This window comes from Leucopleurus acutus (genome assembly GCF_964270905.1).
Source record: "Leucopleurus acutus genome assembly, chromosome: 8".
NCBI classification, from domain to species: Eukaryota; Metazoa; Chordata; class Mammalia; order Artiodactyla; family Delphinidae; genus Leucopleurus; species Leucopleurus acutus.
Genome location: NC_139151.1, coordinates 73,826,562 through 73,848,347, shown reverse-complemented (window position 1 = coordinate 73,848,347; position 21,786 = coordinate 73,826,562). Strand labels below are relative to the sequence as shown.

Here is a 21,786-nt window from a genome sequence, read left to right as displayed (position 1 = left end):
ATCACTGTAAGGGCTATAAAGTACTTACTTTCCACAACAGTTTAATGGCTGAAATTCTAAACAAAGAGTTAATATTTGGACTCTCACATCTCATAAGATGTTTAGTTACACAAATTAGAATGTTCCAGCCTGGAAAGGCTAACTGAAAAGAACAGGGATCCACTAACTATGGTTGGACTACTTATAACCAACAGAAGAAAATCAACAGAGCCACTGGGTGAAAATCCCCTAAAAATCAAATAAGAGTTTTAATAAGAAATCATTTTTGAGAAGTACTCTTTTAAATAGTAGAAAGTATCTGTTATGCACTTATAAAAAAGAAAAAAGTAAATTTTGGTTACTTTAAAAATTTAATGGTAAATATTATGGGCTTATTTTTGTTTTATCATCCCACCCTGCTCAAATTTGTACGTGAAGTCATTCCAGACAAAAATTTAAAGTACTTTGTGCTATATTATCAGCACTACACATTTCCAGTAATGGTCTGAATTCAAATCATGGTGAAAACAAGCTAACTAGTTTAGCCCAGTGACAAGAGAAATCATGCTTATGAAGGAAGACTTAGACCAAGATCTGAAATATCATAATTTGAAGGGGTTATTCTTCCCATTGCTATGAGTCCAATTTTCTAATAAAGACCAAAAGACAATTTCTTTTTGATACAGTTTTTCCTATATTAAATATTAATTTCTGTTGTAATCTTCCCACACACATACTAGTGTAGTATTTGATGAGGTTGACAATTCACAAACTGATCTAATGTCCATGTCATGTATTCTTTGGAAGGGGTCCCTGTCTGTATGATGATGATAATTAATATCACCTAGCATGTACTGACTGTTTTCTATGTGCCAGGCACTGACCTAAGTATCAACAGTTGAAATGTATCACTTTATGAATTGGCAACATTCATGGAGGGGGAGAGAGGTTAAGGAACCTAAGATTACACAGGAAGTAAGAGCTGCAGCCAAGGCCTGAACTGGCTCCAGAGCTCATGCTTCTCAACACTTAACTATGCTGCCTTGTGTGTGTCTTGTTTTGAAAAAGAACCAGCTGGTGAACTGAAAAGAAGCATGTGACCCACTTCTCCTTAAAATTTCCGTTATCTTAAAAATGATTCCTTTGTTAAGACTTGTTTTAAATGCTTCTGATTTTATAAAAGGCTTTAATATATTGAAATGTCACTTTATAATGCTAATGGTTGTTGTATACATTTAATTGAATGTTTTCTGTTCTGCGCTTCAAACTGAGTCAATAATTGTAAATGACACAATTGTATAGAGTGATATAAGTATATTAACAGTTACATGTTTAACTTTGCACATAAATCTAGTTTGAAAAAAGTATTAGTAAATAAGTACATATTTATCCCAATCTTTAAAAACTTTTATGAAACCTAGGGTAAATGCATTGAAACTAGATTTCCTGGGCAATACTAGAAAACTATATGACTCAAGAATATTTGCAAAGAGAGAAGAAGCTAAAAAATGAGAACAGAATTATGTGGCAATCAACTAAGCTGTCTTCAAATACAATTTGTGTGGTCTCATTTCCATATTTTAGTCCCTTATGCTTGCTCTTTTAATGTATTATAGCCTGATATTCTAGCAAATACAATTAAAACTACTCCTCAGAAAGGAAATCTGCAATAAAATATGTAATACCTTGTACACAGTTACTAGTTTAATAAAACAACATCCAAATAACTAATCAATTACCAGTATTTAAAATTTATAGTAAGAAACTTATTTAAAACAACAAAAGACTATCTCTGTTCCAAATTTAGGCCAATTTAAATGACTTTCAATACAGGCAAACTCAATGTAGGGGTTACATTTGGTTAAATCTCACTGACCAGACTTCCAAGAATGTGATTATGGCGGTGGATCACCAGGATCAGGCAGTGCCCTCCTTAGCTGCATCCTCAGATTCCTGCCATGCTTCTTCTCTCCTACTGAGGAGGCTCAGGAAAGGAGCCATCATCCATGCGCTCACATAAAACCCTCCCTCCCCACCCCTCCCCTCCCTCCCCACCCCTCCCCTACAACAAAAACTGCAAAGTAGTGCTTTTGTGGCCTTTTCACTGGAGACCATAAGTTTGAGTTGAATTATCCAATGTGAGGGTCACAATGAGAGACCGTGGATCTTTCTTATTCTTGTGCACTGTGATCTTTCCTTTCAAGGCTTCACCTGTAGAAGAAAGGCAAAAAGTGTGTTTCAGAATTCAAGGAATACAGTGTAGCAGAAAAGTAAGAGTAGACCTAGTATTGCTCTTTTTTGGTGTGAAATGTTTCACTAATTTTTTTTTAACTTAAAATTTTTTAGGGCAATTTTACGTTTAATTTTTGAACAAAACAGATCTAACTTACGCAGCACAAGTGTCAAATGCTTGTGAAAGAGTAAGCAAAACTACAGTGGTCACTGCAGGGTTGGGGGCTGTGTTATTGGACTCCTCAATATGAGCCCTTATGGTGCGTCCTGGGCATAAAAAAAAAAGACATGGCCCCTGCCCTCAAAGAGTTCATGGTCAAGGGTGAAGAGAAATAGCTACATTAACAATTATACAACAGGTATGTGTCTAAAGTGTGCTGGAGGTGAGGATTGGGGATGGTCGGAAGGCAGTAAAAGGCAAAGCTTCACAAGAATTAATGGATGAATTATCTGAGGACTAAAGTCAAGGTTACCTTAACGAGTGTACATGGAGCAGCTTTTAAGGAAGAGAAAACACATACAGAGAGCCCTTGGTGAATGGCATTTTGGGGAAATGAAAATTACAGCTGCGAAAATTTACATGTGTATTTTATAGAGGCACATGACAAGGCTGCTGGCCTTTAAGGTACTCACACCGTAAACGTAAAACAGAGCTTACACAGGTAAAAGAATGAACACAAAAAATACAAGGCAAAGAATGATTCCCTAAAAACTTATCCTGTATGCTCCAAATTTTGTTTCACTCCAAAATGGAATTATATCTATGTGCTTTTCTGATTATAGATACTTCTCATTTTAAGTTTTTTCATTTATTTACCAACAGCCATTTAAAAATAAAAACAAGATTGTGAAGTTGTAACTGATCACCATTCCTTGCTTTAATAAGAGTAAAATCACAGCAAATACTATCAGGTATAGCTTTGAAAATCTGGATGGATACAGTGAGGCTCCATATAAAATGATTGTGGAATCTATATAAAACTATCAAAATACTGAATCAATATCTTATTTTATAAAATGCTGCAAATCAAATCCCCCACATTAAGGGCTAAAGAATCTGAATGCTTTTCAATATGATAGTGAAATAACACAGTAAAACACAGCAGAACCACCTCATAGTTATACTTCAGAGTATAAAGATTCCATTACTGATACATTCTACACAGCCTGTAAAAAAGGCAAGGCTTATATAGTTTAATACAAAATTAAGGAATTAGAGTAATGGAAAAAATAATGTGGCCCAAGATGCAGTCTATGTAACCTAATATAACAGTGATTTTACGTGTGGGTGTTACGTTAATACGTACATCTGGCTTTCTTTGGCTTCTGTATCTGACCTATTCCTCTATATTACTAAGAAAATGAAAAAAAAAAACTACATCACACGCCAAGCTCATCAATAGCCTGACAAAGATTACCTGTGAGGTAGTTCTACAAACTTTGTAGAAAGTTCAGGTTAATTATTAGACAATAATTGCTAATATTTATTTAACATTTATTTTGTGCTAGCCCTATTCTAAAGCCTTTACGTGATTTATCTCACTTAATGATTACAAAGTATCTCTGTGAGGTTAAGTACGTTTCCCTTACTTTACAGATGAGAAACAAGGTTCAGGAAGGCTAAGCAATTTGCCCAAGGTCATACCACCAGTTAGGGAAGAACCAGGATGTTAAGCAGGGCAGTTTTGATTCCAGAGCCCATGTTCGTCAACTACAGTCTAGTACCTCCCTATCTCTACCTGAAAATTTATTATTATAGTTTTAATACACTTTAATGGACATGAGACAGTCAAAATTTTACTATTCTATGACATTATTTGTAAAAACATTTAGCCACTTTATAAAAATTTTACTAATATTAAATTTTATATAATAATTTTTATTCTATAACTTTAATAAACTATAATACATGTTTTCTTGACCATTAAGACATTAACCTAGGGAAGAAGTCATAAGTATCTTCAACAAATCTAAGAGATTTTCCATTTTCGAATATATAGGCAATATTTTCTTGTTTCTATTTTTTACCAACATTTAAAAATTGTTATTTTATACCAACAGTCATATTCTGAACTTATCATTTACTGATACTAAAATTGGAAATGAGTAGCTGCTCTATGATAAACTGCTATTGGTTTTATAAGTATATGACAGAAAAGAGTAATTACCAACTTGGTTATTAGGTTTAAATTACTGTTACTGAATTATCAACACAAGTTAACAAGTGTTGAATTTTACAAATTAGTGGCTTGTTAATTCCTTCCTATTTATAAGCAATGTGTCTTAGTGTAAATTACTTAATTTAGTTGCTTCTCTACAGTAGTTCCTATGTATGAAAAGACAGATAATGTATACTTGAGATATAAAAATAATGAAATGATCTCCACAGACCCAACATCAGGCTGGAATCTTACACAAACCACTGAAACCTCGTATTATGTCCCTCCAATCACATCACTTCTCCAACCTCCAGTGGTAACCATGATTCTAATTTCTTGTTACCATTACCTATTCAAAATAGTTCCACTTCACAGAGATGTATCCTGTATTGATAGACTGCTATTTATTTGTTCTTCCATTAAATTATTTCTAGTTTTTTTTATTACAAATAATGCTGCTATGATTACCGTTATATATGTCTGTTGTGTCCATAAGACAACAGTTTCTCTAGGATGGAAACTGCAGGATTTTAGGACATACACATGCTCAAATTACCATATAATGATAAATGGGCCTTTACTAATAAACTTCATCTAGTCATAGAAAAAGTCTCTTATCTACATAAGAAGTGTAACTTTCTTTAGTGAAAGAATATTTATCAAAATCTGAGAGCAAATATGATAAAAAGCAAACACAGCAGCATTTAGATTAAAGTGAGAACACAGCAAAAATACCACTGTCACTACATTATTTAACATTATTCTTGAATGTTCTACACAATGCAATATGACATAAAACAGAAATTAAGAATACAGATGTACTACTATTATGGGGGAAAAAAGAGATACAACTAATTTCAAATGTTATTTTCAGGGAAAGAGTTCCATAAATCTTCATTGAGTTCTCTTGAGACTTTAACTAAATACTGATCTCTGTTTGTGTATGGTAAAGTTTCATGATTTTGAGCAAAGAACAACTCCTAGGGAGCAATTAGCCGAACAATTCCCAGAGCTCACACAGGCTGGGAGGTCTGAGTTCCAAGCAGCCAGAATAGAAGGAACCTGCTGAACACTTACGATGATTCACTAGAGACACCAGATTACGCTTTAGCATTACACCACCCAAAGAGTAAAGGCCACACCACTGCTCTCTAACAAAGCTTTAAAACATTTGTAAAGATCAAGGTAATCTTTAAATAACTTAATTGCCTGCCAAAGCAAACTTCACATACTTTTTAAAAGAAAGGAACCAAAATCCAAACATTCAGCAAAATAATGCTTCCAGTGTTTGACATCCATTTTAAAATGGATAGATTTTTAAAGCGCTGCAAATTGAGGCCTATAAGCAGGAAAAAAAAAGTTACAACAATAACAAAAACACATCAAGGCACATCTTAACTTCCTGAAAACCAGTGATGAAAAGAATAATCTGTAAAATATTCAGAGAAAAAAAGACATATTACATATAAGGGAAGATAGAAAAGAGTGATCTCAAAATTTTCATCAGCTGGACACATCTTTGAAGTGATGAAAGAAAACCTGTTAAAAATTCTATATCCAGCAAAAATCCTTAATAAATGAAAAATAAGAAAAAAATTCTTTTTTCAAAGAAACAAAAGCAAGAAATTCTTTTCCAGGAGGCCTGCACTACAAGAAATGTTAAAGGAAGTTCTTCAGACAGCAGGAAAATGACACCAAAAAGAAACCTGGATCTACACAAAGGAATACAGTGCTAGAAAATAGTAAGTATGTGGTAAATACGTTTTTTCCTTTTTAAAATTTATTTAATAGATAATTGACTGTTTAAAGCAAAAATAGTAACACTGTATTGTGGGATTTAAAACATTTGGGGAAGTGAAATGTTTTTATAAAAATAGCACAAAGGGGCTTCCCTGGTGGCGCAGTGGTTGGGAGTCCGCCTGCCGATGCAGGGGACGCGGGTTCGTGTCCCGGTCCGGGAAGATCCCGCATGCCGCGGAGCAGCTGGGCCTGTGAGCTGTGGCCGCTGGGCCTGCGCGTCCGGAGCCTGTGCTCTGCAACGGGAGGGGCCACGGCAGTGGGAGGCCCGAGTACCGCAAAAAAAAAAAAAAAAAAAAAAAAAAAAAAAAAAAATAGCACAAAGGATCAGAGAGGGTAAACAGAAGAGTATTGTTTTAAGAGTCAAAACTACAAATGTAGTGGTATGACATCATTTGATGTTAGTCTGTGATAAGCTTCAGGTGCATGTTTGAAACTCTAGAGCAACCATTATAGAAACAAACCCAAGTGTATAGCTAATTAGTCAAGGGAGGAGATAAAATGAAATAATAAAATATAAAGTCACAGGTTAAAAGTAATAGTAAGGAGAGGGATAGTCTACATAAACATTAATCAAAAAGAGGCTGGAGGGCTTCCCTGGTGGCGCAGTGGTTGAGAGTCCACCTGCCGATGCAGGCGACACGGGTTCGTAACCCGGTCTGGGAAGATCCACATGCCGCGGAACAGCTGGGCCCGTGAGCCATGGCCGCTGAGCCTGCGCGTCCGGAGCCTGTGCTCCGCAACGGGAGAGGCCACAACAGTGAGAGGCCCGCGTATCACAAAAAAAAAGAGGCTGGAATGGCTATATTACTTTCACACAAAGTTGACTAAAGGAAAAAAAAATAACCAGAGATAAAGACATTTCGAATTGATAAGTTGTTCAATTCATAAATGAGACATCATAAACTTCTGTGTGCATATAATTACAGAGCTTCAAAATGCATGACGCAAACCTGACAGAACCATAAGAAGAAACAGACATATCCACAATCATCACTGCAAAGTTCTCCTCTCCTTTGTTGATAATAATAACAACTAGACAGAAAATCAGAAAGAATATGGAAGACCTGAACATTATTAACCAACCTGACCTGGCTGACATCTATAGAACCAAGATGGATCATATACTGGTTCATAAAACAAATCTTAATACATTTAAACATATAGACATCATACAGAATATGTTCTCTGACGAAAACTGAATGAAATAAAAAATCAGTAACAGAAAGATACTTGAAAAAGCCCAAAATATTTAGAAATTAAACAGACTTCTAAATATTCCATAAATCAAAATAAAAATCTAAAAGAAAATTAGACAGCATTTCGATTTGAATGATTATGAAACACAACATGTAAAAACAGGTGGCCGATAGCTAAAACAGTGCCTAGAGGAAAAACTGATAACTTGAAATGTTTATATTAGAAAACAAAGAAGACAGACCCAAAGGTCTTCGTTGGGGAATTCTATCAAATATTTAAGGAAAAGTAATACCAAATGTACAAAAAATAAAGGCGGGAATACTCCATAACTCATCTTTTGAGGGCAGCATTATCCTGATACTAAAATAACTTTTTTTGTTTTGAATTTTAGAATTTAATTTATTTTTTTATATAGCAGGTTCTTATTAGTTATCCATTTTATACATATTAGTGTAAAAGAAGATAAATTTATTAGAAGAAAACTACAGGTAAATATCACTTATGAAAAAAGATTCAAAAATCCTTTGAACATACACTAATATGTATAAAATAGATAACTAATAAGAACCTGCTGCGTAAGAAATAAAAAAATATCCTGTGAACAAAAGAGAAAAATCATGATTGTCTCACGCAAATGTAGAAAAAGCATCTGACAAAATTAATTTCTTTTTTATTTGAGTAAAATTGTGACAAAATTAATTTCTAACAACTTTCAGCAAGCTAGGAATAGAAGGAATCTTCTTCAACCCGATAAAGAAAATCTATGAGAAACTATAGATAACATCATTATTAATGGTGAAAAACTGAATGCTTTCTTCCTAAGACTGGGACTGAGGTAAGGATGCTCATTCTGACCACCTCTAATTAGTATTCTGTTGGATGTCCTAGTCACAGCATTAAGATGTGGGGAAAGAAAAAAATATACAGACTGGGGGCAAAAAAGTAAAACAGTCTTTATTTGCAGACTATATGGTCTTAACAAATAGAAAATCCTTAAGCAATATTCAAAAAAAAGCTACTAGAACTGAAAGGATTAGCAATCTCAGGATATAAGATCAATACAAAAAATTAATTGCATTTTTACATGTGAGCAATGAAGAATTACAAATTATAATAAAAAAACCACAATAGCATTTACAATAGCATTGAAAAAGCATGCAATACTTGAGATAAATATAACAACATATATGTAACATTTAGTTACATCAAACTATGAAACACTGCTAAGAATGATCTAAGTAAATGGGGAGATACATTTTGCTTGTGGATGAGAGTACTGTTAAGAAGTCAGTTCTCCCCAGAGCAGTCTATGGATTCAACACACTCCCTATCAAAATCCTAGTAGGATTTTTTTTTTGCCAGAAATTAATAAGTCGATTTTTAAATTTATATGGAATTTAAGAAATCTAGAATAGTGAAAACAATTTTGAAAAAGAATAAAGTAGGACTTATATCACCTTACAAAGAAGGTGTCTTACTGGCATAAGAAAAGACACAGATTAATGGAACAAATAAAGCTCAGAAATGGACTTACGCATATATGGTCAATTAATTTTTGACAAAAGAGCCAGGATAATTAAATGAGAAAAGCATAGTCTTTTCAAGAAATGATGATGAGACAACCTAATACACATTTGGGAAAAGATGAACTATTATTTTTAAAATCAACGTGAAACAGATTATAGGCCTAGATGTACTGACAAAATTATAAAATTTTTAGAGGAAACATAAAGGAAAAACTTTGATGTTAAGATAGCAAAGATTTCTTAATTAGGACACAAAAGCACAGACTTCAAAAGACCTTAAGAAAATGAAAAGACAAACTAGGCATTGGAATAAAAATATTAGCACCACATACATCTGACAAAGAACTTGTATGCATATATATAAAGATCCTTATGACTCAATAAGATGACAACCCAATCAAAAATTGAGCAAAATATTTTAAAAGAAACCTCACCAAAAAAAGATGTACAAATGATCAATAAACATATGAGAAGATGCTCAACATCATTAGTCATAAGGCAAATGCAAATTAAAAACACAGCTGTCACTACATATACATGTAATAGAATGACTTAAAATGACTGCCCTTTTATATAAGTGTTGACAAAGATGTGGAGCAAATGAACCGTCAACAGTGGTAGGAATGTTGAATAAGCACAGTCACTGTGAAGAAGTATGCCAGTTTCCTATAAAGTTAAATATATATTTACCATAAGACTCAATAATCCCACTCCTAGGTATCTGCCCAGGAGAAATGAAAACATATGCCCACACAAAAACTTTTACATGAATGTCCATAGCTATTTTATCCATAATGGCGCCTAACTGAAAACGATCCAAAAGTCTAGCAACAAGTGGATGCATATGTAAATTACAGTAAGTCCACACAAAGGAATACTACTTGGCAATAAAAAGGAACAAACTACTGATACACAGATGAATTTTTAAAATATGCTAAAAGCAAAGAAACTGGAGTATATTCTGTATAGTAACTTTGATATAAAATTCTAAAAGAATACTAATGCCTTAACTATTAGTAATACTAATACACAGTGATAGAGAGAAGATCAGTAGTTCTCCTGGTCTGGAAATTGAAGCTGGGGATGACCAACTCTAGTGGGGATGACTGCCTGCAGAGGGGATCAACAAGGAAACTTTTTAGAGTGATATAAATATTCTATGTCTTAACTAGGGTGGGGTATACATTTGTCAAAATTCATTAAACTGTACAATTAAAGTGTGTGAATTTTTTTTTTTTCTAAGAGACTGCAAGTTCTAGAAGGAGGACATGTTTTTGGGGGGCGCTGCGTTGGGTCTTTGTTGTCACGTGGGCTTTCTTTAGTTGCGATGAGGGGGCTACTCTTCGTTGTGGTGCATGGGCTTCTCATTGAGGTGGCTTCTCTTGTTGCAGAGCACGGGCTCTAGGCACGCGGGCTTCAGTAGCTGTGGTTCACGGGCTCTAGAGCGCAGGCTCAGTAGTTGTGGCGCACGGGCTTAGTTGCTCCGCGGCATGTGGGATCTTCCCGGACCAGGGCTCGAACCCGTGTCCCCTGCATTGGCAGGCGTATTCTTAACCACTGCGCCACCAGGGAAGCCCTAAAATGTGTGAATTTTTACTGTATGTAGATATAAAATAAAGCTGTTTTTAAAATGTGGTGGCTTAGGAATAAATTCATAGATAAATAGAATATAGTAGAGAAACCAAAAGATCCATTATGGAGATTCAGTACATGGTAAACGGGGCATTTTAACTCACTGAGGAAAGAAGTCAAGAGAAATGTGTAAATATAGTAATACAAAATTTTTTAGTACGGAACCAAAGTCAGAAACCAAAAGGAAAAGGTTGAAGATTTGTTTATATAAAAATGAAAAAATTCTATAAAGATACTTTAAAGAAAAGCAAATTACGTTACTTTCACTGCTTAGAATAGCAAAGATTTTTTAAGAAAGTAAATTTTCACTCGATTCCTTAGGATGGATTATGAGAAGTGGAATACTTTTTAAAAAAAGGAATAAAGTGTGTTCCAGTTTTACACTCCTGCCATCTTCATCAATATTGAGCGTTATTAGAAACCAAGCAACAACAGAAAAAGAATGAAAGAAAATGATAAAAACATCTTTGTTATTTAGATAAACAACAACCAGAATCTGCTTTGATTTGCAATTCAGTGATTATCAGTAGTGATGGGTATTATTAATATTTCAAATGTTTAACCACCATCTAAAAAGAAATCCTCTGAGCATTTACCTTTAGTGATTTTCTTGTTGATGTATATGAGGTTTTGTTGCAAATATTTCTTTTTAGTGTATGTGCCCTAATGGTTGCTGCTCCTTAAGTTGCTTTAGACATGTTAAAAAAAATGTTAAGTTGGCTAGTTTGTAACTATCCTATTCAATCCTTAGCGTAGGGTCAAAATGGAAATGTTCCCTGGTGCCTATAAAGCACGTTATCTAATTCTGCATTTCAACTTTAAAGAATATATTTAAGTGGTCTTTGTACCCCTTAATTTAAAATACAGCCCAACTCAAGATGAACTGGCAGTGGATAATTTTGTTAAATTTTCACAAAAGAAAAAATTTTAAGCACCAATGTTAAATTAAAATACCTGACTAATTAAAAAGTTGTAACATTAAGGGACTTCCCTGGTGGCGCAGTGGTTGGGAATCCGCCTGCCAATGCAGGGGACACAGGTTCGATCCATGGTCCGGGAAGATCCCACATGCTGCGGAGCAACTAAGCCCGTGTGCCACAACTACTGAGCCTGCGCTCTAGAGCCCGCGAGCCACAACTACTGAAACCCAAGTGCCTAGAGTCCGTGCTTCGCAACAAGAGAAGTCACCACAATGAGAAGCCCGTGCACCCCAACAAAGAGTAGCCCCTGCTCGCCACAACTAGAGAAAGCCTGCGCACAGCAACAAAGACCCAACGCAGCCAAAAATAAATAAATAAATTTATTTTTTTAAAAAAGTTGTAACATTGTCTTATAAGCTGATGCTGTAACTTTCATGTCTTAAAATGAAATACCAGTAAAATAACTATTTCTGTAATAACCTTAATTTCAAAACGGGGGTGCAAACAGCACTTATTTATGTTAATTAAATAGCACGAAGGGTCACAGTAATAAATACATAGTTCACACTGCTGCACTCACTTCAATTGTTCAAGCCTGACTAAAGTACCAAGTCAGTGGCTATAATACCAGAATAGATCAGAGTAATTAATCAGTGTCAAATAGATATAAAATGACTGATGCTGTTAAGTGTGTATACTGTGGTGAGAGCTGAATAGGACACTCTCTATGGAACTGTGCTATATCACTTTGTTTTTATCATTGGCAGACGGCTATTAGTATACCACAAAGCAGCGGTGCAGTTCAATCAAGAACAAAATTGATTTCATTTTAATTCTGTCCTAGTCGTTTTTTAAAATTAAGTTTCTTCCAGAGCAATAAAATTTCATTTCCCCACAAGGGGGATAAATAAAAAATCATTATTATCACTATTAAAGCTTAGAGTTAAAAAGTGAAAGAAAAAAAAAAAAGACATGGATTCTCCATCACATAAGACCTTACTAATAATAGAGAAAGAGGACTAAACAGCCTGATTTTAATAATATTTTTCAAAGCCAAATCACAAGAAAAAGATCTGAATTTTTAAAATAAATACTGCCACATAAGCTTTTACAATAAAATTGTACATTATTTTTAAAGGAAAACAAATAAAAAAATCCTGAATTTAAAGTAAGTGTTCTTTAAATCCTTTAAAAGTATTCATCCTGGAAGTCTGGTCTCTTAACTCCCACAATGCAGGAAGTTCTCAAATGTTGCAGAGTACTTCTTTTGGAACTATTGTTAGAACTAGGCTGTGAAAACAGCAACAACAACAAAAACCCAAAATGAAGCAAAAACAAACTAGGCTCATCATTTTATAGTTCCCTTGTGCTTTTGGCCAAATGTAAAATTCTTAGTCTGAGAAATTCCCTATTCACACTGTCTTTTCTTGCTTTCCAAAAATCCAGTCTACCCGCAACGGTAGATTTACCATTCCCAAAAAAAGATTTATCATTACTGAAGATATTTACACACACACACACACACACACACACACACACACGGAAGAATAACTGTACAGCTATGTATACAATATTTTATTTGTTAAAAAAATCTTGTCATATTACTTTCTGGACAGTAAAATAAGCAGTACATACACAGCAAATTGTCCTGATTAGACTTCTGGCTTTATTTAATTTTATCTAAAAATTTTACATGCCATACAGAGTCAAAAACTACTTTTTAACTCAACAACAGAGAACTCTCTTTAGCCATGCCGAAACTTCTGAGCACATCAGAGCTGACAAAATGGGGCAACCAAATACAGGAGCTAGATAAATGCCCTTGGAGTGTGTCACCCACAGTGATGAGAGCAAATTAATTTCAATGACAACACATATTACTGTACTTATTCATTCGTTCAGCAGGATATTTCTAATATGCCAAATACTACATCAGATAAAAAAGAAGTGAGAGAGGCAAACAACTCATCTTCTATTAGAACCCTTTACCCTATACACTGGTATGTTCTAACACAGATGTATGCCTGAATTGATCTGGAAGAACAAAGAACAGAGCAGTTAACCTTCTAAGGACAAAGAGGAAAGATTTACAGAAATAAGCTGGGTCATAAAGGGAAAAGTGGAATTCATCAAGTGAAAGAGGTAAAAACAGTTTCCTAGGTAGAAGAATACCTTAGATAAAAGCAAGGAAGAAAAGACAGGAAAGTTAGCTAAAAAATGAGCAGTAGAGCTGGAGCATATGATGGGCTTATGTGGGGCTGTGACAGGGTGGGGTTGGAAATGATGAAAACATGGTCAGACTGTAAAGGGCCAAGGTAAGGAATCTGGATTTTATCCTGGATATCCTGACGGTCCAGTGTGGGTTTTTAAAAAATTAACTTTATTAAGGTGTAATTTATATACAATAAAACTGTAACATGTAAAATGTGCAGTTCAATGAGTTTTAGTAATATCTCACTCTCATAAACTTTTGCCTACCTCAAGTCTCAAGATTCTTTCTTATGTTATCGTCTAGAAGTTTTACAGTTTCAAGCTTTGATATTTAGGTCTATCATCCATTTAAGATTGGTTTTTATATATTTGGTGTCAGATAAAAACTGAGATTCACTCTTTTCCTTTATGAATATTCAGTCATTCTAACACCATTTTTTGAAAAGACTATCCTTTTCCCATTGAATTTACATTGGCCCTTTGGAAAAATTTAATTGACTATACAAAACTGAGACTCTGGATTTCCTATTGTTATATTAATCTATATATCTACTTTTTATATGCCAGTATTATACTGCCTGGGTTAATGTAATTTTTAAGTAAGTTTAGAATTCACATAGTATAATAATTCCAATATGGTTCTTATTGCATTTGGTATAAATTTTAGAATCAGCCTGTCAATTTCAACCTTGCTAAATTCACTTACTAGTTCTGTAGTGTTTTTGGGCAGATTTCTTAGAATTTTCTATGTACACATGATCTATAAATAACAACAGCTTTATTTCTTCCTTTCCAATGGCTTTTAATTCTTTTTCATTTCTTATTGCACTGGCTAAGACTTCCAATATAGAAGTGTAGGAGGGGTGAGACTGGACATCCTTGCCTTATCTCAAACTTAGGGAGAAAGCATTTAGTCCTTCTCTATTCAGTATGATGCTAGCTACAGACTGTATGGATGCCATTTGTCAGGTTGAGGAAGTTCTCTTTTATTTCTAGTTTGCTGTACTTGTCATGAATGAATATTGAATTTTGTCAAGTGTTTTTTCTGCATCCACTGATATGATCATGTGGCTTTTCTTCTTTAGACTGTTAGCATGGCAGACTGCATTACAAGATTTTAAAATATTGAATTAGCCTTGCATTCCTGGAATAAAACGCACTTGGTCATGGTGTGTTTTCTTCTTATACATGTATGCTGGATTCAATTTGCTACTATTTTGTTGAGGATTTCTACATCTATATTCATGAGGGACACTGGTCTGCAGTTTAATTTTCTTGTACTACCTTTGTCTAATTTTTGGTATCAAGATAATACTGCCCTCATAAAATTAGCTCTCTTCTATTTTCTGGAAGAGACTATGTAGAACCGGTGTTATTTCTCCCTTTAAGTTGCTGGGAGAATTTGCAATGAAGCAATCTGTGCCTGGAGATTTGTTTTATGGAAGGCTTTTGAGTCTGGCTGCTGATCTTGTAAATAAAATTTAATTAGAACACAGCCACACCCACTCATTTACCTATGGGTATGCAGGTCCCCACTGCTGCCACTGTTACTGCTGCCACCACTGTAGGATTACTTGCGGGCTGCGATATGGGAGAACAGAGAAGAAACATAGAAAAGAAAATGGGGATTTCCCCCCACTCTCTCTAAGCATTAGGAGACCCTTTCCCCACTCCTCAAGCTAGAATCAGAGGGCTCCTTTGGGAGCTCTTCCTGTCTGTGCTGAGGCCCTCTTCTGAGTTTCAGGCTGTCTGGAGTCCAGGCTAGGGGATACTGAAGGAAAACTAATCACAAATTTACCACCAGTTCAGTGGTACTTCAAATTCTGGTAATCTTCTCCAATTTATCTGCTATTATGTACTTTTCAGAGATTTCAAAGAGCTGTTCCATGCATTCTGGTTTTAAAGCTGCATTCAGTGAGACAGATGGGATGAATGCACTTAACGTCACTGGCAACCGGAATTACTGTCTTTATATTAAGTGTGTTTCCCGTAAACAGCATTTAGTTAGTTCTTGCTTTTATTCTGTTTATTTCTGCCTTTTAATTGGCATGTTTAGACTATTAACATTTTTTAAAAGACTTAACTTTTTAAAGCAGGTTTATGTTTACAACAAAACTGAGAGGAAGGTACAGAGACTTCTCATATCCCCCGGCCCCCACACATGCACAGCCTCCCCCACTATCAACATCACTCATTGGAATGGTACTTTTTTTTTTTTTTTTTTTTAAACCAAGGATGCGCCCACATTGATGATACATCATAATCACCAAAATTCTGTAGTTTACCTTAGGGTTCACTCTTGGTGTTACATATTCTTGGTGTTACATATTCTACAAGTTTGGACACATGTAAATGACATATATCCTAATTATAATATCATAAAGAGTATCTTCACTGCCCTAAAACCTTCTGTGTTCTGCTTATTTGTATCCCCTGCCCCTGGCAACCACTGATCTTTTTATTATCTCCATAGTTTTGCTTTTTCTAGAATGTCATTACCACATATCACACAGTGTATAGCCTTTTCAGATTGGCTTCTTTCACTTAGTAAGTTGTGTTTAAGATTCCTCCATGTCTTTTCACGGGCTCATAACTCATTTCTTTTTAGCACTGAATGAAATTCCATCATCTGGATGTATAGACCATTCATATTTAATATAATTATCAATATGTTTGAATTTAAGTCTACCATCATACCTTTTGTTTTCTATTTGTCCATCTGTTTATGTTCCTATTTCTCTTGAATTGAATAGTCTTTTCAGGATTCTATTTTATCTCCACTACTAGCTTATTAGCTAGATTTTGTGGTTTAATTTAAAAATTATTAGCTGTTGCTCTGGGGTTTACAATGTACATACTTAATTCATCAGTTCACCATTAAATTGCTTCATCTAAGTGTAAGGACTTTACAATATATTTCCATTTTCTAATTAATTTCTTTTTTAAATCATTGCCATATATTTTATGTCTCTATATGTTTTAAAACACACAATGCATTATTATTTTTGCTTTAAATAGTCAATTATCTTTTAAGAAATTAAAAAGTGAGAAAATAAAGGCTTTTCTTTGTACTCACACACATTTACCATTTCTGGCATTTTCCACTCCTTTGTTTAGAGTGGAATTTTCTAAATATTGAAAATTTTGGTGATATTTTCTTTCCACTTGAAGAGCTTACTTTAATATATTTTGCATTGTTGGTCTGCTCCTCTCTATATGTTTTCTTTTTCTCTGGTTAAAGTTTTTTTTTTTTTTTTAATTATCACTGCATACCAGCAATTTGTTTATGATGTGTCCTGGGGTTGTTTTCTTTGTGTTGATCCTTCTTGGAGCTCACTCAATTTCTTGGAGTTCACTCAATTTCTTCAATCTGTGAGTTATAGTTTTTATCAAATATAAGAAAATTTTATCCATTATGTTTTCTGCCCCTGATTCTTCCATGGACTTCTACTATTATATTTAAGGTTGAATGCTGCATATTTTCCCACAGGTTACTGAGGATACATTAATTTTTTTTTTGCGGTACGTGGGCCTCTCACTGTTGTGGCCTCTCCCGTTGCGGAGCACAAGCTCCGCACGCGCAGGCTCAGCGGCCATGGCTCACAGGCCTAGCCACTCCGCGGCATGTGGGATCTTCCCAGACCGGGGCACGAACCCGTGTCCCCTGCATCGGCAGGCGGACTCTCAACCACTGCGCCACCGGGGAAGCCCCATTAATTTTTTTTTAAAAAAATCTTTTTCCCCCCTCTCTGTGCTTCTTTTTGGATACATTTTATTGCTCTATCTTTACGTTCTCTGGTCTTTCCTGCCGTTAACTCCATCAAATGACATTTTCACTTCAGATGTTGTAATTTCCATCTCTAGAAGTCCTATTTGGATTGTAAATATCTTCTCATATTTTCCTATGTTCATATAAAAGTAGTTATAATATATTTCAACATGCTTGTGTGCTAATTCTATCATTTCTGGGTTTGTTTCTACTGACTGGTATTTTCCTGCATTCAATGTTTGATTGAATGTTGGCCCATGTTGAATTTTATGTCATTGAACATCTGATATTATTGTTCTCCTTTGTTGCTATTAAGGTTACACGCAGTTCAGTTTTTCCTCTTAAGACTTGTTTTTAAGCTTTGTTAAGGAGCATCCAGAGTTGCCTTTACTCAAGTGACAGTTTATTCCCGCTACTATGGTCCTTCTGGGATCTCCACTGAATAGAGTCCAGAAAGACGCCCCACTCTAGCTTGATGAAATTTGAATACCCCAGCCCTGTGTAAATGCTGGGAAATATCTGGTTCACAACTACTCCAACTGCTTTGCCTGACCTCAGGCATTTCATCCCACATACACACCATCTTAGCACTCATCTAAAACTCAAGGGCGTATCGAAGATCTCCAGAGCTCTTTTTCTGACTAATGTGTACCCCAATACTCTGCCCCAGAGCTTCTGGCTTCTATTCATCAGTACTACCACCAAAGGCTTAACTACAGCAGGGTTAAAAAAAAAAATTCTTGTAACTGAGAATGACCACATTTTCCTTAGTTTGAAATTTCTCTTTCAAACTCTCCGCAGGTTGTGCTATTTTAGGGGAGCCTATTGGCCTTACCATTTAAATATGAGTACACACAATGGCAATGAAAGAAAAAGAGAATGTAGATGGTGCCAGAGGGCAGCATTAGAATCATATACCTTCTTCACAGTATTCTGAAAAAGCTGAATCAATTACTGTAAGGATTACTGGGTAAAGAATATTTAGGATTTCAAAATTTCACTAGGCATCAAATAATACTTTGTTGTAATTAGGTAGGAGAAAATTCAAATGCTATCTTAAATCCCCCTCAAGATTAAAACATGAAAGAATTAGTATTGCCTTTAGAATTTTAGCATTAAGACAACAAAATGGTTACAGTGAGGGAAAAAAGCAGTATTTTCAATTTTCCCAAAATCAATCCAAATACCAGAGCTAAACAAAAAACAAAACAAAGAAACAGAAATGAGGATGTGTTGGCTTCATTTCAGTTTTGCTGTGCTCAAGCTTTCTAGAGAAAGAGAAAATCACGCCATCAAGGTTTTATTTCCATAGCACTGCAACCTCAAAGTGAAAAAAATGACAAGGTGCTGCTTTACTCTAACAGTGTTTATTTGCATCTACTAAATTCCTTTATGTCTCAACAGTGAAATCAAAACCACATTAGAATTTTATGAAATATTTTAAACACAAAGAGAATGATTTAATGACCTCTACTCATCTTTGTCAAATCTTAACATTCTGCCACAGTTCCTTCAGTTTTTAAAAGAAATTGTTCAGATACATGGCACTAAACCCCCTTTGTAGCCTTCCCTGATCCTACTTCCATCCTTCCCTAAAGTGAACCACTACCATGAATTCAGTGGTTACCATTCTTAAGTGTTGTTTCTTACTTTTACTATGTGTGTGTGTACATACAGCTGTTTTACATGTTTTCAAACTTCATATAAATCATATATTGTAGGAATCATTCTGCAAATTTTTGCTCCGTGTTGCTTTTGAGAGACACACAAATAATTTGATGTTGAATATCTTTACAATGAAGTCTGTTGTACATTCAGTTTTCCTACAGTCAGAAGGCTTTCAGTGAAGATGGGACAAGAAGACTTATATGTAATAAGCAGTTAAAAAAAAAATTCCACAATCAAATTCTAACTTTTGGAGTTAAATGTGTAGGTATGTAAGAACTATAGGTGCTTGTGTAAGTGAACAATTAATGAGATGAATGTAGAATTGGATCAGTCTTCAAACACTATGTAAGATTTGAGGAGGTGGACACAGTGGAGAGCATTCTAGACAAATAAAAATATATTTTGAATATAATAACTACTGAATGACATTCTCTTTAATTTACACTTTACTTCTACTGGTGATATTTCTCTTTGGTCACTTGGGAAATGAGAATATTTTCTTTTATTTATATTTGCTACTTAATACGTATTAGCTATTGCTTAAAGAAAAATTTTCTGAATTTGTGGTACTCAAAATAAGAGCTACATAATGTCACATATATTTTAACTGGCAGAAATTAAATTTAAATAAAAGTTTTCTTTAACTTACTTCTTTAATGAAACGATAGGCCACCTAAAATTTATGTACATGGTAAACTCTAAGAACTTATCTTAGTATGTCATATTGCTTCAAATACAGTGGGCATAGAAAAAGTGGTTGTAGAATGAATGAATATTGTTTACTTCAGAATGGATAAGACATTTTCCCCCTTTTTCTTTCTTACCTGCTTTAACTGAAAATGGCTTTTCCAATAGGAATACTGTTTGTTTCCAGTGTGTTTTGGTACTCTGGGGGCCCGTAGAGAATACGACCTGCATTGGTAGAGTTCAAAAGTACCCGATGAAGCACAAGATTTTTAATATCATGGTACATTAATCTACTACATCTAATACAAGCTCCAACTGCTTACAACAGCAAAATGCTTATGATCAAACACCTTGGGGCACAAAAATAAAATACAATGTATTTCACATAATTAATTCTTATGAGACAACTCGTGATACTTACCTTGTTGTGGCAATTCTTCTCAAAATATATATCGAAGTAGCCAGCAAGTGCCTGTTTAAAAACAAAGGAATATAAATAATTATTAAACTAATTACATAACAATTGATTATACAGTCTTAAGCCATGGCAAATAAGAAACCATTTCCAATATCAGACACTCTTAAACTTATGGTAGGTCACTATTTTTCCTGGAAAACACGATATTAGTAAAAATAAAGTAATATAATTTGGCTTTTCCCCACAGAAACAACATAATAATAAGGGCAACAAGGCTAATCAAATACTCAGTATGTGTTAAATTAGAGAAATGACCGTGGTGGACCACTGAAAGGTGAGGATCTACATGGAGAAAGGCTCATGCGGCCCCTCGCCCAACCAGACTCTTCCACTGAGATGCTGCCATGTGAGTCAAGCCTCCACACAACTGCAGCAGCATGAAAAACCCTAGGAGCAGAACTAGTATGTAGGTCCAGTCCAGACTGCAGAAACACAGACAAGTAAACCTACATGATTTTTGACTTCAAGGCGCTAAGTTTTGGAGTGGTTTGCTAACCACAGCAATAAATAACTAAAACGTACTCTTTTATATGAAGCCCGCTCATTTAATTTCTTCTGCTCTTGTTCATCCAGTTTTAAAGCAAAGTACTATGATTATTTTTGTGATGAGATAAATGAAATTTTAAAATATTACGTTTTTTTTCCTGAAAATAAAAACAAGACTATTCAAATTAAACGTATGTGTAGGCAAATACCCAAAGAAGAAACTCCAACGTAACTCTCAGGTTTACTGTTAACAGTTTACAAAAAGGCCTCTAGAAGAAATTAACATGTTCAAACAAATAAATAATTTTCACTTATTTTTGTTTAAAATTTGAACGATACCATTCCTTTTTCTTTCACTAGTGGGACAGGCTTGACTTAATCTATTTTAAAACTGGCATTAAATAAAGCTTATAAAGTCTTAAAAACTGGAAACTGATTTCTGAAAAATCACTATAAAGCTAATTACTGTACTTTCCTGCTTTTGTTAAGAATGTGGAGTTTTATTGATCCGTAGGGTTAATGTGGATTGGGCCCAAACCAAATTCAGTATTTCATTTATTGTGCTGTTCATCGTTGCTTGTTTCCTCTTTAGTTCTTCTAGGTCCTTGTTAAATGTTTCTTGCATTTTCTCTATTCTATTTCCAAGATTTTGGATCATCTTTACTATCATTATTCTGAATTCTTTTTCAGGTAGACTGCCTATTTCCTCTTCATTTGTTAGGTCTGGTGGGTTTTTATCTTGCTCCTTCATCTGCTGTGTGTTTTTCTGTCTTCTCATTTTGCTTATCTTACTGGGTTTGGGGTCTCTCTTTTGCAGGCTGCAGGTTCGTAGTTCCCGTTGTTTTTGGTGTCTGTCCCCAGTGGCTAAGGTTGGTTCAGTGGGTTGTGTAGGTTTCCTGGTGGAGGGGACTAGTGCCTGTGTTCTGGTGGATGAGGCTGGATCTTGTCTTTCTGGTGGGCAGGTCCATGTCTGGTGGTGTGTTTTGGGGTGTCTGTGGCCTTATTATGATTTTAGGCAGCCTCTCTGCTAATGGGTGGGGCT

General features: G+C 34.9%; 1 protein-coding gene across 1 annotated transcript in view; it reads right to left on the bottom strand.

Annotated features, from left to right (window-relative positions):
- Positions 1 to 2,069: 2,069 nt before the first annotated feature.
- PRMT3 (protein arginine methyltransferase 3) overlaps positions 2,070 to 21,786 on the bottom strand; it is a 136,005-nt gene continuing 116,288 nt past the window's right edge. The window contains exons 14-16 of the mRNA XM_082845357.1: positions 20,202 to 20,252; positions 19,918 to 20,005; positions 2,070 to 2,190 (exon numbers count right to left, since the gene is read on the bottom strand). Coding sequence (XP_082701483.1) covers positions 2,081 to 2,190; positions 19,918 to 20,005; positions 20,202 to 20,252 — 249 coding nt within the window. The 3' untranslated portion in view covers positions 2,070 to 2,080. The remainder of the gene's footprint in view (positions 2,191 to 19,917; positions 20,006 to 20,201; positions 20,253 to 21,786) is intronic.